General features: G+C 58.1%; 1 protein-coding gene across 3 annotated transcripts; it reads right to left on the bottom strand.

Moving 5' to 3' along the window:
* Positions 1–517: 517 nt before the first annotated feature.
* Positions 518–15,410, bottom strand: SPIRE2 (spire type actin nucleation factor 2). Of its 3 annotated transcripts, none has more exons than XM_026719741.2 (15): positions 15,001–15,410; positions 11,352–11,389; positions 10,526–10,897; positions 8,509–8,586; positions 7,830–7,994; positions 7,479–7,565; positions 6,880–7,003; positions 6,221–6,390; positions 5,740–5,914; positions 5,173–5,306; positions 4,560–4,694; positions 4,404–4,471; positions 4,292–4,319; positions 4,086–4,201; positions 518–3,361 (listed from the first exon to the last, which is right to left on the bottom strand). In XM_026719741.2, the coding sequence occupies exons 1-15, from the start codon at positions 15,293–15,295 to the stop codon at positions 3,157–3,159; spliced, it is 2,190 nt and encodes a 729-aa protein (XP_026575526.2). In that variant the 5' UTR covers positions 15,296–15,410; the 3' UTR covers positions 518–3,156. The 3 variants fall into 3 exon arrangements, with proteins under 3 accessions (XP_026575526.2, XP_026575527.2, XP_026575525.2); XM_026719742.2 differs by having other exon boundaries at positions 4,560–4,697; positions 6,221–6,309; XM_026719740.2 differs by having other exon boundaries at positions 4,560–4,697; positions 15,001–15,409.
* Positions 15,411–15,798: the final 388 nt, after the last annotated feature.

The raw sequence follows: 15,798 nt of genomic DNA, 5'->3' as shown, positions 1-15,798 counted from the left end.
ATTTCAGGCTGCTGTGTAACTCTTCACTAAGAACTTAATAAACCAGAACTTCAATACTCCCAAACACCTCCAACCCTTCTTGATAAGAGTAGAATTTGGGAAATAATTTTGTTGCAGTCCTATTAAACAATCCTTGAGGATCTATTCAAATTGAGAAACTTCTGCCCATTGTTCTTCTGGAAAGAGAATAAGAAGAGCTGTCACAGATCAAAGGCTCTGTGTGATTCCTGATCTCTGGAATGCCAAACTGGGGAGTCCTGGAATAAGCAAGCGCACCTTCCAGAGCGCCTTTAACCATCTCTTTGGATTAAGCGCCTACATCGTATCTGTGCTGGGAAAGTAAGATAAGTGGGCAGAGGGCAAAAACTGGGGCTCTTCCCTAAACAGATACCGACCAGCTCTTCCATTTGGAGTTTTAGGAAGCATTTTCATCAGCCTCAAATTCCCCAGAGAAATTGTTACTGCCTCAGGAGCAGCAGGATTTACAGAACAACATGCTTTACAGAAGAAGGTCTGCTTCACTTTAAATTTTATTTACACTTCTTTAAAGTACACGCTTCATATAAAACATTGGCAGAGGAGGCCGAGGGCACGCAGGACTGGGGAGGGGAGGGGAAGCCCGCTTTGACACAGCAAGTAATTACTGCAAAGAAGAGTGAGTGGATCAATGCACCCATGAATGTCAAGCAAGCAGATTGGCCCAGAGAACCAGAGGAGAGGGGACCCCTAGAACACCAGCAAAGTCCTGACCTTCCTCTTCTGGTCTTGAAACCTCCCTCTCGGTCCAGAAACGTTTCCCAAAACCTCCCTTCCACATTTGAACTTTGCTTTCTAACCACGTTCTTAATTCTGACCAACTTCTGGATTATCGTCTCTCTATGTGCACTGCATACAGCCACTGATAGGTTATATGCAAGTTATTTGTGCACCACCTGTGCGCAGGTGTGCATTTCTGGCATGAAGTACCCCCACGCCATGGTAGCCATAGGCATGTGTGGTTTGCAAAGTTTGGCCTGCTGAATTGCTAGATTTCTAGTCCATCTTTTTTATATATAACGCAAGGCAGCAAACAGAACTTAATACTCCTACCTCCCCTTTTCATGACAACCCTGTGAGGTGGGTTGGGCTGACTTTCATGACTAAGGCATGAAGAACTCAGATCCCGGATTCTAGATCAGCACCTTAACGAGACCAAAGTGGCTCTCAGCTCAGTTGAGGCCTGTGATGCTAGGCACAAAACGGGCACAAGATGGAAACAGATGACCGGGGAGCAAGGGAGGGGAAGGTGGCATGCAGAAACAGGTTTGTGGGCTCTTGGCAAAACCCAAAGGGCGCTGGCGAGTCTCTTTCATTTGAGAAAATAAGCAGAAGAGCCTAAGGCCTGAACATGAAGGCGATCGGCAGGGTGACATTGAGGCGCTCTTTGTTGTGCGCCAAGACCATCAATGGCCGAGCGGGCGTGGCATAGGCTTTCCTGCAGCCAAGGCCCTGTCAGAATTGCATAAGTCACCGAAGGAAGAGAAGGGCTCAGATCTTATTCTTGTGCAGCTGGGAAGCGCAAAAAGGAGGGATGGAGGTTGCGGAGTCTCGCTTGTCCCCTCGGACCAAAGTGAGCGTCCGTGAATACTGAAGGCAGGGTTGGATAAAGTGGGCAGCAAATGAGGCAGGAGAGAGGGATTCGGAGGAAGGTGGAATAAATACCTGGAGGAAGGGGGTGGCTCTTTTCCCCTAATGGTTGATTATGCCTCCCCCCCACCCCCCCTTGCATCATGCCAGTACAGCGTTTGGGGTCATTACCAATCTTTAAATTCTTCTGGCAGGTTTCCAGAAAGAGCCACTAAGTCAGGCTAAGCAGGCCTGCCTGCAGCTGCCCTAAGTACGGCTGCTCGTTCTCCAGCATCTGCAGAACCCCCCACTCCCTGGCACGGGCCCAGCCTTACCCAAGATGCTGGGATTTGGCCTGGCAGGGGTGGTGGCTCCAATTGGAACTGGCTCCACTCCCAGGAGGAGGGGTCCTTGGCAGAGCCCCCCCCCCCCACCCTCCAGGCTTCTGCTCCTTATTTCAAGTCAGTGGAAAGAGGGCAGAAACCAACCTTCTCGGCAAGGTTCATGCTGGACAACCACGTTGGGGTGTTAAATAAGCTGTCAAGTATCCACCGCCTGCTAAGCCGCTACCCAAGTAGCCAGTTTAGTTTGCGGTTTACAGAGTTTACACAGCTTAGTGCAATGTGTAAATATGGCCCCATTTATGCAGGAACCAGGACTTCTTCCTATACAGACACAGACAGTCCAAGCCACCTCCACAAAGATCCTGGCACCCTCCGTGCAGCCGGCTGTCCTCCCTCCCTATGCAAATGGCTCTCAGTAGCTGGGAGCAGGTGCTCTCTCTCTCTCTCTCTAACTTATTACAAAATTAGGTATTTTATTATTGGCTGTACAAATAAGACGCACTCCTGAATCTGTAGAGGGAGGAGGAGAGGAAAATATCGCCCTTTTTCATAGTCTCAGCAGGAGCCCCGCCTCGTCCCTAGAGAAAGACGGCAGGCAGGAGCCACCGCAAAGAGAGGGAGCAGCCAGCAGCTCCGGAAGGTGCGTTCAGCAGCAGGCACACCTGGCTGTGAGAGAGCCCACCTTGCAAGAAAGCCCAAGGCGGGAAGGACCTTTCCCTCAGAGGCATCAGCGAGGGGCACAGAGCTTCTCCCAAGGAGGCCCTGTGGGGAAAGCAGCAGGGAAGAAGCTGGCCTTGCCTGGCAGGCTGCCCTCCTGCCCACCAGCACAGCTGGACCCCTGGTGCCCAGGCTCCCTCTTGCTGACCTGCAGGCTAGCGTGGTTTCAGCAAAGTCCGCGGTTGCCAATGAAGGCGGTTGCCATGCTGGCCAGCTAAAGCAACTTATCTGCTGTATAAATAGAGAGTATCTACAAGGCCGTGCGTGCGTGTGTGTATGTGTGTGTGTGTGTGTATATGTAACAGAAGCAGCAGGCAGATGTCCTTGGAAAATGGGTTGGGCTGGATAAGGAAGGTGGGAGCCAGCAGACCCTCCAGGGTTGCATTTCCTCTGCCAGAGAGTCGTGGCTGCCTGGCCTTGAAGGTTGGATGCTGGAGCCGGAGCTGGAGCGGGGGTGGCTGGGGGCATTGAGGGGATGTCTCAGGCACCTCTAGCTGGAGGAGATGTACAGGGACTGGGTTTTGCGGCTCCTGCCCGGCTTGGTGTTGAGAATGTCCATGCTTTTGCGGCTGGAGCTGACAACATCTGTGACGAAGCCAGAGCAGTCGCGGCAAACGTCCTTGAGCACCGACCCATGGGCGTAGATGCAGGGGAACTCTTCCTCCACGCTGCGCCAGCGGGTGCCCTGCAGGGAGCTGGAAGGCAAACACGAGGGGTTCTGGACTGGGGGCCCCAGGGCTAGAGCACCCTCAGCTGACAGGCTTGGCTCGGTTCAAAGGTCTGTGGCTCCAGTATCAGGAAGCCCCCTGGGTAGCCTGCTGAGGGGACAGCCTTAAGCCGTGCTTTAGGATGGCCTGCCTTACTGTTAGGTCTGAATCTTGAAGGAGATCAGGGTTACGCGTCGCACAGTTGTTAAGCTACCATCCCTGGCCCTCTCAATCCTTCAGCGACTTGACGGGGTTTCAAGCGCTACACCCATGAGCCAGGTGGTCGTTCGTGGACTTTGGCTCCCTTCCATCTCTCAAGCCAAATAATCTCTTATCCGTGAGTGGAAAGGAGAACGGGGGCAGATCTTCAGCTGAGGCCACATTAAAACTATCGTTGGTTAGCGTCTTGATATGTCTGGGCAAACGCAAGGATGGTAGTTTGCAGACCTATCTGGCTGGGGTTCAAACCTCAGACTGCAGGGAGTTGAGCCCCTGTGCCTGCAAGCGCCTCCCTTAACCCTGTGCTGGGACTGCAGCCCCCAGAATTCCCCTTCAGTCGACTTGATTGGTTGGAAATTCTGCTAGCTGACCTCTCATCCTGTCCGGAGCAGCAAAAGTCCCAACCTGCCAATCTCGGCTGTGGGACTCCCTTGCTCTGATCTGCACCCCCTAAACAGCGGAGGAGGAAACAGGAAGAAGGCAAAGGACCTACTGGAAAGTCTCCTGCCGGCGGGCTGGGGGGCCCTTGGCACCCAGAGAGCCGTGCAGCGTCTCGAAGCCCAGAGCGTAGACAGGGATGTGCGCAAGCTTCTTCGAGGGCATCTTGATCTAGAAGGGCCAAGCAGGAGGGACTCAGTGGAGGGCTAGGCCGCTCCACCCGGCTCCTTCCCCAGGGGCTTCGCCTCGGAGAGCACTTACCTTCAGGCTGCAGGAACTGCAGACAGACCTAAAAGCAACAGAGGAAGGCAAAGGCTCAGCCGGGAGCCCCGTTCCTCCCGCGGCCTCCCCAGCCGGGCGCTTGCTTACTCACCTCTTGCAGAAGAGGCAGGTTGGGGGCCAGGAGAAGAGCGCAAACTTGGTTCGGCAGCAGCAGCAGCTCTGAGCCAGAGGAGAGGCCATCAACCACAGCTCCTCACCTGGGGAGCAGCCCCTCCCCGCGGCAGCCCCAGGAGCCCCTCGGCCTCACCTTCCCTTTCTTCAGGCTGGCGTAGAGCTCCTTGCTCTGGAGGAACTTCTCCATCTCCGCCTTCACCAGCACTCGGCGCACGTTGATCATTTCCTCCACCGTCAGCGCCAGGCTTTCTACGGGGTGGCTGAACTCCTGCTGTGGGGGGCAGGGTGTGGGAATCAGAACGGCCCTCAGTCCAGGTCTACTGCGGTTAGGACTCCAGGAGAAAGCCCGGCCCTTACCAAGACACCCCCCCTCCTCCTTAGGTGGTCGGGTTTCAACCGCCAGGGAAGGCTGGCTATTCACCACCTCACAAGATGCAGAGGAAGGCCGGCTCCCGTTTGGGGGAGAAGCGAGGCACAGAGAGCCATGCAGAATTGGCCCCCAAGAGCAAAATGTCCAGTTGCCCCAAGGAAGACGTTCCACACGCTCAGGTTCTAACTCCAGAAAGACAGTGAAGTTGGAGCCATTGGGCTTGCCCTCCCACGAGAGTTCTTCCACGTTGAGGCCATGTCCTGACTCCCTCTCTTCCCGGGACAAGGACTTGACTTGGGGCAGCCGGGGCAGCCTCACGCACCGGAGCTCATGCCGCAGAGCGTGTGTGAAAGACCCCGCCACCGAAGATGCTTACCAGCCACAAATATTTCAGACTGGCGTCTGTGATCGGAACAGAGCTAGCCTCCAAATTCTCCTCCACAGAACCGAGGATGTCTTGTTGACGGGGGCAGGAACCGACCCGAGGGTGGTAGCGAGCTGGAACCGAACCTGAAGGAGGTCAGAAGGGAGCAGGCAAGTCAGTATCCGCCCAGCAGGGAGAAGAGGCCCTCCTGCTTCCCATGAGAACACAAGGGGTGTGTAGCTGAAGCAAGAGGCAAACCAGAAGATCAACAGCAGCCACACCCAGCCAGGGTCCACCAACGGAAACTCCGGCAGCCCCCCCGAGGCCCTCCCAGCTGCTGTGTGCAGGAGAGGAACCCTCCCGCCCCCCAGGCAGAGCCAGTAAAGAGTCTGCCCCCCCGCTCCACCTCCCGAAGCTCTTTCTCACTGGATCCGCTGTGGTCCTGAGACGGTTGGACTGCAAGGCTGGGAAAGGGGGGGGGGAACGCACAGCGGATGGAGTCCCAAAGCGGGGCTGGGTCATAAAAGGGCTTCCCTTGGCCCATGTTTTCCATGCTGGCCCCTGCAGAGGGCACGGTACCTGAGCGAGGCCTCGAGTCCGACAGGTTGGACCGTAAGTACTCCAGGTGAGGCTCGCTGCTCTCCCTTTCCTCCCGAAAATGGGCCAAGTCTTGTTCGGAGAAAGAGCGGTCCCGCTTCAGGGGCATCAGGGGGCCCGGCTGCTGAGCCGCCTCCGAGCAGGGAGAGTCGTCTTCCTGCAGGAAAGGGACCCCTCAGCCTGGCTGCAGAAATGCCGGCACGCGGGCCCCCTCCCCAGGCCCAGCAGGAGCACTGGAGCACTGGAGCTGGGGCACGCACAAGCAGGGGGCCTTGCGCAGCACGGTGCCAGGGGCCCTAGTGGGTGGCAGAGGTTGCCAGAGCAGGAGGTTTGGGGCAAATGAAGGAGGGGGGGAGGAAGCCCGCGGGACTGGGCTGCAAGGTCCGTTTGTGGCCTGTGCCCATTTCTGCAGGCCGAGGAGCTCTGCCTGCCCAGAAAGCAGGAGATGAGGGCCGGCTCTTACTTCCGAAACAAACATCTCCTCCATCTCTGCCAGCGTGGGTGCCTTCAGCAGGACCCTGGGCCTCTGGCGCTGAGGTGGGGCACCGGACTCTGAAACGGAGAGGTTGATGCAAGAGGTCGATTTCATGTCGCTGGAGCAGGCATTCACCAGGCAGGGCAAGGAACCAAACCCTGGCAGGACAAGAGGAGAGGGCACGGTGTGGCAGCAGCTCCCTTCGGTGCTGGGCCCGTGGGAAATGCCAGCCTGGCCTCCCTTCTAACAAGTGGCATTTAGAATAGGCCCGCTTCCCCCAGCCTGGCACCGGACTTCATGGTGCCCATCCAAATGTCAACAGGGGTGAGAGCTGCAGGGCTGAAGGCCGGGACACCCGAAGTGCCTTCCCTCCAAGAGAGCCCCCCCACCCCCAAGTCACTCCAGGCTCCCCCTCTTTCCATTGCTGGGGGGTGGGGGGGAGATAGGCAGGAGTCCCAGCTCTCCTCTCCGTCTGGAGCGTCTTGAGGTGCCTGCGGGACTAGACCGAGATTGGGGCGTTTCCCCTGAGACCCAGCGGGTTCCCTCCTGCCTCGGCTGTCTCATCCCAGCAGGGAGAAGAGGGATCTTCTTCCAGGACCTCCCACCCCGCCACCCCCACCCCCCTTTTTTTTAAAGGACAGACACACCTCTCTGGTCCTGGTGCTGCAATTCCACCGGCCGGAGCTTCCGTTCCTGCTTGATCTCCTCCAAGATCTTCTCATGGAGGCTCCTCAGCTGCTGGGGCGGGGGGCGCAGCCTGCGCTCTGAAGCCTGCAGTGGGGTGGGGAAGCCAGAGAGCCACGTTCCACTGGCGGCTGCTCTTCCAACTCCGGGGCTGGAAGGGCACCGCAAGGCCTCCAAAATCGGTCCCTAATCTGCCGCTTCCAAGAGGTTGCCGAGCGACGATAAACCAAGCCGGCAGGTATACTGGACTGCGCCCTTCATCCCGTTCACTTGCTGGGAAGCAGAGCAAAGCACCCTGGCCGGCTGCCGCCCTTGGGGCTGCAAACGCCGCTGCTCTGCCTGGCCAGAACACCCCTCGTCCAATCCAGAAAGCAGCCCCAGCAGCTTCCCCCCCCCCCCAATAATTTCCTATTGGGCAAGTGACCATCTCAGACCAACGGTGGAACATTAGAAGTGGCAGAAGCAGTTAAGGCGATTGTTGGTGCAGCCCCCCCAGTCCGAGACCGAAGGCCCTTTCCATCCCCACCCCAGCAAAGCACAGGGAAGCAGAGCCTGGGCTGACCTGTCTCAGAGGTGGGCGGGATCTTATGAAATCCAAAATGAGTTCGTGGGCGTCCTTCTTCACCCTGGGCGGAATGTCTCCGTCCACCTGGCGGGGAGCCATACAGAAGAATTAGCCACAGCTGCCCCTGTTCTCCAGGAGCCGCCAGGGGGCGCGTTTGTGCTTCCTTCCTTCCGCCTTGTCTGCCTTTGGGGCGACTTCTATAAGGTTCAGGGGGAAGAGTTGCTGGACGCCCCCCTTTAAGTGAACCCCCCCCGCTCTGCTCCAGGCCCCAGGCCCACACAGGCAGGAAGACCCCAGAGGCTGCCTGGTGGCACCAGAGCAGGAGGGGGCAGCCCCTGTTCCTCTCACCATGACCTTGCGGAGCTTATAGTTGCGGGCTCGGATGTCCTGCATCAGCATCTCAAAGGGCGTCAGCTGGTATTCGGTGGGCAAAGGGTCAAACTGTTTCTGCTGGACCTTCTTCAGCTTCACGCCGTTCCGCAGTTCTCGCATGAGCTGGACCCAGAGCCGAGCCTGCAAGCCACAAACCAACAATGCCACCGGGACCCGTTTCCCCCAAACTGCTTGAGCCAGGAGAGCCGCCGGGGCTCCTGCTCTGAGAAGCCAAGTCCCCTTCCGAGCTTCCTCTGGGGCAAGCAGTGCCTCAGCCCTGGGACAAAGCGGACTGTCTCTCCCGCCTGCTGGGAAGGTCTGGCTATGGGCAGCCCGGGGAGACTGTTTTCAAGGCCAAACCGCAGCCACGATGGTGTGGCATTACTCAACCTCGCCTGGCCCTTTTAGGCAAACGGGGGTGTGGGGAGATCCTGGGACTGCCTGGGTGTGTTTTTGGGGGGGAAATACAGTTATTGAGCGTAAAGTTCACGCCAGGTGCGCCTCGAGCAGCGAGGGGAGAGGATTCCCCTCCATTCTCCTTGCTTCTTGAGGGGAAGTAGAGTCCTCTACCCAGAATACTTATACTCCGCCCCACCCAGAGGGATTCTGGGGAACTTCATCCAACTTCATCTCCCTTTCCCAGCCCGCTCCGTACCCAGTCCGTGTTCCTCAGGTTGTCCAGCTCTGCTGCCGATCGGTCCCTCAGGTCCTCGTCCTTCAGCTTGACCAGCATCTGCACATCCCGAGAGCCAGAGACAGGTTAGCCTGTCATCTAAGTTATGGATTGGTCTGGGAGGGACTTGAAAGGGCGGCCCCCCCAAGGCCAGGGACGGGGCACCCCAAAGCTACTCTGGGCCGCTGGATCTTCTGGGCAAACAAGGGACCGGGACAAGAGCCGGGGGGAGACGGGGCACAACTCCTCCCAAGTGGGAGCCTGACTGGGAGTTGTAATACTCCATCCAAGGGCAGGCGAAGAGCAGAGCAGCTTCTTTGAAGAACCACCCACAGCCATCAAAACACGGGTGGCTCTCAGCCCTCAGGAGGCCCCGAGAAGGTGGGGGCAGGTGGACCGACCCTCATCTTCCCTCCCTGAGCTGCATCCTTGAACCCCTGCCTGCTGGTCTTCCAGTTCAAGCCAGGAAAGGCCTGTGTGGATGCATCCCATTCCTCACCAGGACGCGTCTGGCTGGCGCCCTTCTGGAGCTCCCTCCAGGGTCTCCTTGCAAAGAGAGGTGAAGCTGAGGGCGCCTGTGCGCCTCTAATTTCTGTCCCCCTCTCTGTGCCTCAGCCTTTCTCACTTGCACGGCGAGGTTTTGGGATAGAATTTGTTCCCCGAGTGACCGTTTCAGGAGGGGTGTGTGTGTGTGGAAATGACTTCTCCGTGAACTCTTTTCCACAGGAAAACAGCGCTTTCCCCCGGAGAGGGCTGGGCTGGAGAGTCCCTAATTATCAGCTCTCATTAGCTACTCAGGGTTCCTCCCAAGAGATGCAAAGCACAAGCCCACCAAGGGGGCGGCTCCCTCAGGCGCGGCCCAGCCCACCTCCATCCCAAGAGGTCTCTCTCTGAAAGAATAGGAAGAGCTGAGCATCCCCTGAGCCGCCTCTGAGCCACGGAGACATCCTGGCAAAGAAATGGGCCGGTGCCCCCCCTCCCCACGCCTGGCTCTTAGTTGCACCAGCTGTGCAGGGGAGGACCCTGATGTGGGGGGGCACGGTTCCAGAGGCGAGAACTGCAGGGAGACAGCAGACCCCTCCCCAGCTTGGTTATAGGTGGGAGGGCAGGAACAAGAGGGCTGGAGGCTCACCAGGACGGGGCATGTTGCTGCTCAGTTGCCACAGGAAGGTGGAGTCTCTGCAGCACCCACAGATCCTGAATGGCACATTGCCATGGCTCAGCCGGGCAGCAGCCAGCCGAGAAGGCAGGCCAAGAGCTGCCCACCTCCCTGGCGCTGGCAGCAGACCCCCCAGGCCAGAGAATCCAAGGGACTGAATCTGCCCACCTGGATCTAATTCCGGTGTGTGTGTGTGTCATGGAGAATTCTTCCCAGCAAGCGGAAGGAGCCGAGATGGGCCTCCTCTGTGACACCGCCCCCTTTTCTGAAATGCTCTTCCCCAAGAGGCGATGGGCAGCCTCTCCCCCTGCTCGTTGGTACCCAGTGAAAGACAGCGTTCCTCCCCCCAGTCCTTGGCCAGCTCTTCTCCCTGGGGTCGTTTTAGCCCTCCGGGTTATTTTATATCCGTTCCTGGCTACTCCGTCCAGAGTCCGGTGGGACCGGGATGGCTAAATAAGTGCCGCTAAATGAGATGACTCAAATTTGCAGTTCTCTCCAGAGGCCAAGTAGCCTGGCACATGGGCCTCCCCCAAGCAACCACCCGGGACACAGAAGAGCCTTTCTGACAGCTGGGCGGCAGCTGCTGTAGGGATACCGAGGGTCTCCCTTTCCAGGGGAATTGGGTAACTTCTGGGCAGCCACCGAGAGACGCAAGGTTGGACCATCCTCCCCGCCTCCAAAGGTCGTCTTCCCAGATGGCCTGGGAGGCAGCCGCCAGCAGAGGCTCAGGGATCACAGATCACAGGCCTAATGCCCACTTGCCCCCCGTCCCTCACCCCGAGGGCAGCATTTCAGGAGTGGCATCGGCAGAAGGCTCACCGCCCAGGAAGCCCCACTCACTTCCTTGGTGTCTCGGATCTTGGCCAGAAAAGCCTTCAGCTCCAGCGTCTCCAGGAACAGTGCCCGGCACACCGCCTGGTAGTGGGCGTGAGCCTCCTGTGGCTGGGAGAGGCGGGCAGCACAGAGCCGCATCACTTGGCTGAACGTGCGGACGGCACTCAGGGTCCCCTTGGCCACCGCCTCCTCCTCTTCCTCCTGCCCACTGTAGCCTTCGTCTGCGGTGCTGCTGCCGCCATTGCCGCCGTCCTCAGAGTCCCCGTTGGTCATCAGGTCGATCAGCCGCTCCAGTTCAGGGCTGAGCTCACGTTCCTCGTTCTCCTCCAGGCCCCAGTCGAGGGCTCGGTAGATGACGAAGCCCAGGGACTGCACCATCTGCAGGGGAGGAAAGGGAAGCGGCAGAGTGGCAGAAGAGTGAAAGACACAGCTTGGGTGATACCCGGGTTTTTTCGCGTGCTGATGGAGCTACTCTCTCATCTCCATCTGCCCAGGGCAAACTTAGAACCACTTCCCAGAGTTCAGTGTCAGGGAGAAACTGCCAGTGTGGTGTCTTCGGAGGATGGGTGGGCACAGCAGCAATGCCAAGTAGCTGCGCTGAGGCCAGGAGGTGCCAGGGTGCTCAGACCTCGGCAGCTTTGGGAAGCGGGCAAAATGGGCCACCTGATCTGCCCAAGCTGGAGTTTTCCATACTTGCCAATGCTTTGCTAGTGAAAGTGACATGAGGAAGGTTCAATAATTAGCCCTTTAAGAGACTGTTGAGCAGTGAGCAGATTTGTCCAGTTCCCAACGCCTGCAAGAAGAGAAGGTGAGCTTTCCATCGGCCACCTACCTGTGCTTCTGCTGCAGGGGCCAAGGTCAGTGGAAGCTCTGCAAAGGGAAGGTGACACGGTTAGAAGATGCCAGTCCCGGAGAGACCGAGAGCTCCAGGCTCTGCCAACTCCAGGCAGATTTACGTACCCACCTCCACATCGGAGCCCATCCTAAACCTGAGAGCCCAGCCAGAACCAAGCAGGTTCCACACTGATGTCTCTTCTTTGGACAAGAGGGCAGAGATGCCAAGTGGGTAGAGTCTACTTTGGGTGGTTTGTCCACAAGTGTAAAATATTGGGGGTGGGGGGGGATGGGAGCTCAGAGCGGAATGGAAAAATGCAGACGGCCAGAATTTACAAATGGAAGAAGAAAAGAACAGTCAGATTGTGGCAAATACTGAAAAAGAATATCTCCCTGTCTTAAAGGATTTCTAAAAACAGAACTTGTAAAAGCAACTTTCCTGGTGCATTTAAGGCGAGCCTGGAAGCCGTCTTAGGACACGCGTGTACCCCCGGCCAGTTCGAACCCCCATTTCCAGCCATTCCCCAATCAGTCATCCATTTAAAGTCCCAAACGTCTCTAGGGAGATGACAAGACGCCCAATGGCCCCACTGCACAGCTGTGCTTTCTCTTTGGGGACACCAGAGTGGAAAAGGGTTTGTGCCTGTGGAGACCCCTCTCGCCCCCCCTCTCTCCCCAGAGAAACCAGCCAGCTCTCCTCTCTAACTGCCGTCCCGTTTCTGGGGCTGGGGGATGACGGGAAAGGACACTGGAAGAAGATTCTAGGGGTCACCCTTCTCCAGAGAGAATTACACGAACTGGGATCAATAAAATGAAGTTTGGCAAAAGAAAGAAAAGGAAAAATGAGAATTAGGCCATTAGGAGAAAGCAGAGAACCACTTAATGCAGCAGCACCGTAAGCAGAGCCAAGACCTCGGCTATTTTACCTCCCCTTCCACTGCCTGGCTTCACACAGAGCCAAGGCTGCGGGCGGGGGCAGTGCAGTTCTTGCAGCTTTGTGGGCAACTCTTCTGCGGCAGCCTCTGTCCTGGTTCCTTCCTTCCTTCCTGCCACGGAGGCCAATGGGAAGCAGTGGGACTCCCTACCCTAAAGCTGGCCATACTAGAAGGTGACTCTGCTGAGCTGTTGTGGCACACTTGGCACTTCCAACGCAGCCCCCCTTTCCGTTTGTTTCCCCAGCCCTCAGATGGGAAGCAGCTGGCATCAGCAAGATCTTGCACAGCTCTGGAGAACCCGGGAGAAATGCCCTTCGCAGGGACAGGAGGGGGCTTTCGCACCCCGGACTTCCTCGTCCCTGTTCTGATTCACGTTCTTAAACTAATCCAAGTTACCCTTTGGAATGCGTCGTTCCTGGAATCTTACCATTCCCTTTACCTAAAAAGTATCTGAAGAGGAAAGCTGTGCAAACTGCACATGTGCATTAAATTGGGAGAATTTGCTTTTCAGAAAGGATGCATTAAGCAAAACTGAAAGAGAAGCACACATCTTTGGAGAAAATAGATACATTTTTGTGCAGATTTAAGGAAAAAACCCCAAGCAATGAAGCAGTATTTGCAAAACTCTGAGTGCCTTTGTCCACTGCTGCTGATGTGCCGTCTGTGTTTTGGTCCACGAATACACCCGATATCAGGCCGGGGAGCCAGGAGCAGCCTTGCCTGGAACAGGCCAAAAATCCCCCCTCGCTGCTGCTGGAGGAACCTCAGACTGATGCCGTTTGGCTCCTCCCCTCCAGGCTGCCTGCAGGCAGGGAGTTCTGGGCTGGGATGAGTCAAATGTGCAGCCAGGAAGCCACCAGGTCAGTGACCCTCAACACCAGCCATGGCCATAACTCATCCGCTGGGCTTTGGTAGAGTGGCGAACCGGCTGGACCAGTTCTGATGGCAGGCAGGGCTGCACTTCTAAGTCAATATTATCCGAAGCAGCTGCAGCTTCCCTAACAACACGCTGCATCCAGGGCCAGGGCAGAAGCAGAGAGCTGCCCAAGGAGCGAGGCTGCTGGCCTCTCTGCCACCCCAGCTGTGGGCCGGTCCCTGCAACTCCCTTTGACTTTGAGCTGTTCATAAGCAATTCAGAACAGGGACAGGCAGCCATGGACTCTCCTGGGTCTTGCTGCTTTTTAACTTCAACTGAAATAAAATCAGGGAACGAAAGCAGGGAGGCCCTGAGAGGAAGAGACACTTGTTCCTTGACTGCATGAACGAAAAACTCCTCCTGCCTTAGGTGGGAGTCGGACTAGAAGACAGCCACGGTCCCTTCCAGCCCCAGAATTCTCTTCTATGAAAAGCCAGGCCTGTTCAGGCGAGAGTCATAACTCTCCCGTTGAGTTGATGCCATCAAGAGGAGGACACGTGTCCACCTGGGCTTGTTCCTCTGACAACTGAATGGGGCGGCCTGCCTGCAAAGGTCCTGCCGATTGATGGCACAACCCCTCGGGTGGCCCTTTCTCGGAGTAGATTGCCTGGGCATTCCACATTTCTGGACAGCTTTTCTCCCTCCCCCGCCCCTCTAGAAAGTGCTCTGAGCAGTTTTGCAATTAAAACACTCTGTAATGTTATGGCCTCATCAATCACCAGGGGATGTTCTCGGCCGTTCTTCCTTCCTGTCCCAAGCCCTAAGATAAGATGGTGATCCCCAGGCACGATCATGGCTGTGGAGGATGCTTCCCTGCTGCCTTTCAGAGAGGCTGGGAAGACCCCACCATGGATGTGGCTTTGACCCAGGCTCTCCTCACCTACTCTCTGCCCGACCATGCAGCTGTGGGCATCCACGCTGGGTCACCCCCTACTCTGGGATGCCACCCAAGACCCAGGCTTGCCACCTGTCCCCACTTCTTCCTCTGGGATTGTAGCGCTTTACTCCTCTGGAGCAGACCCCCCCGCTCAGGATTGAGGCCCTACTAGACTGCCGGTGCTTCAGCCCCCGGACGGCCACCACGAACCTTCTGCTGTGGCACTGGCAGTCGGTGTAACTACACGCATCAGACACCCATGGCAAGGAGAGGAAAGAGACTCTTCTGACCTCTGTGCTCACACAATAAATACATGACTCAAGGCAAACTAAACCCCACCCACTTTAGTGGGGCAAAGGGGCAGGTAAATGTACCTATTGCTGAGGAGAAAGAAAAAGGTGGCTTTCCGGAAAACCGGAAGCTCCCCGAGAGATCCGAGACACGGATTAAGGAAGGGCTCCTTGATCTGCACCGCTGGGATGTCACACCACCCAGAGATCCGCGGGCTGCTTCCCGCCTGCTGGGAAACTATCAGCCCCCCTGGTAGTCCTTTCATGGCTGGGGACTTTCGGCCTTCCTGCAGTCGCTCCTGGAATTGCTTTGGAACGCCTGAAGGACCAGACCGGGACAATTTTCTGCCCCGTATTGGGAATTCTGCGGGCGGGGGAGCACTAAAGAGGAGCAAAGCGTCATAGATGCTCCAGACCATCCTGCGGTCAGAGCAGGATTTCGGGGTCCCTGCATTCAGGCCACCCTCTGGCTTGGGGCCGCCTGGGGGACCCCACTGGCGGCGGGGGCTGAACCCGCTCAGTCCAAGGAACGATGCCCACCGGCGTCCTTCCGTGGACGAGCCCGGACTTTCCCCGGGCGCTCTCTCGATGCGGGGGCCCCCTTGCTCGCGCGCCCCCTCCCCACTCACCGGCCTCGCCGAACTCGCCGCGGGCGGAGACGGCGCCGTCCTTGTGCAGGCGGAGATCGGCGGTGTCGCGGAGGCGTCCGGCCGGTCCCCGGCCGCGCCGCCGCCCTTCCTCGGCGCCCGGCGGGTCGGGCTGGAGCAGCCCGCGGCAGCATTGGAAGCAGACGGCCCACGCCTGCTCCTCGTTGACGGGCTGCTCGTAGGCCTTCAGCACCTCCTCCAGGGACAGCTCCCCCGCCGCGCCGCCCCCGCCCGCCGCGGCCCCCGGCCCGGTCCCTGCTGCTCCGGCGCGCGCCATGGCCCCGGCTCCATCCGCGGCTCCCGGCGCCGGGCTCCGTGGCGGCGGCGGCGGCGGCGGCCTCGCTGCTCCTGCTGCCGCCGTCGGCGGACGACCTGCGGAGGGGAGGAGACGACAGGGGAGGAGAGGAGCGCTGAGCCAGCCGCCTCTCGCACCGCCCGCCGGAGGGAGCGAGACCCGGCCCAGGCCCGACGCCGCAGAGCCGGCCTCGGGGAGCGCGCCGGCCGTTTCCGGACGGCCCCGCACCCCGGGCGGATGGCGAAAGCAACTGGGCGGTCCCTGCCGGGTAGAGCCTCCGGGACAGAAGCGGCGCTGCCCCTGCCAGCCGCTCACCAAGCAGCCTTCGGGCGCCACTTAGGTGCCCCTGGCGCTCCCATCCGGACTTACTCTGGAGTAAGCATCATGGGTAAGCACCTGCTCCTGAGTAAGCCTGGTTGTGGAGTGGGAAGCAACTGGAAAGCATTCATAGCCAGGGGAGTGAAATCACCAGCCAATATTGCCAC

This window comes from Pseudonaja textilis, chromosome 11 (genome assembly GCF_049901715.1).
Source record: "Pseudonaja textilis isolate UNSWEBS1 chromosome 11, rPseTex1.2, whole genome shotgun sequence".
In the NCBI taxonomy this organism is placed as follows: domain Eukaryota; kingdom Metazoa; phylum Chordata; class Lepidosauria; order Squamata; family Elapidae; genus Pseudonaja; species Pseudonaja textilis.
Note: the sequence above shows the minus strand (reverse complement) of the source record. Positions and strands in the feature narration are given on the sequence as shown.

Excerpts from the sequence above, each read along its gene's own strand:
- SPIRE2 (XM_026719740.2), bottom strand. The coding sequence starts at position 15,295 with ATGGCGCGCGCCGGAGCAGCAGGGACCGGGCCGGGGGCCGCGGCGGGC. Across the intron at positions 10,898-11,351 it reads CCCCTGCAGCAGAAGCACAG|ATGGTGCAGTCCCTGGGCTT; the intron begins GTAGGTGGCCGA and ends CCTCCCCTGCAG. Across the intron at positions 7,004-7,478 it reads CCCGCCCACCTCTGAGACAG|GCTTCAGAGCGCAGGCTGCG; the intron begins GTCAGCCCAGGC and ends ACCCCACTGCAG.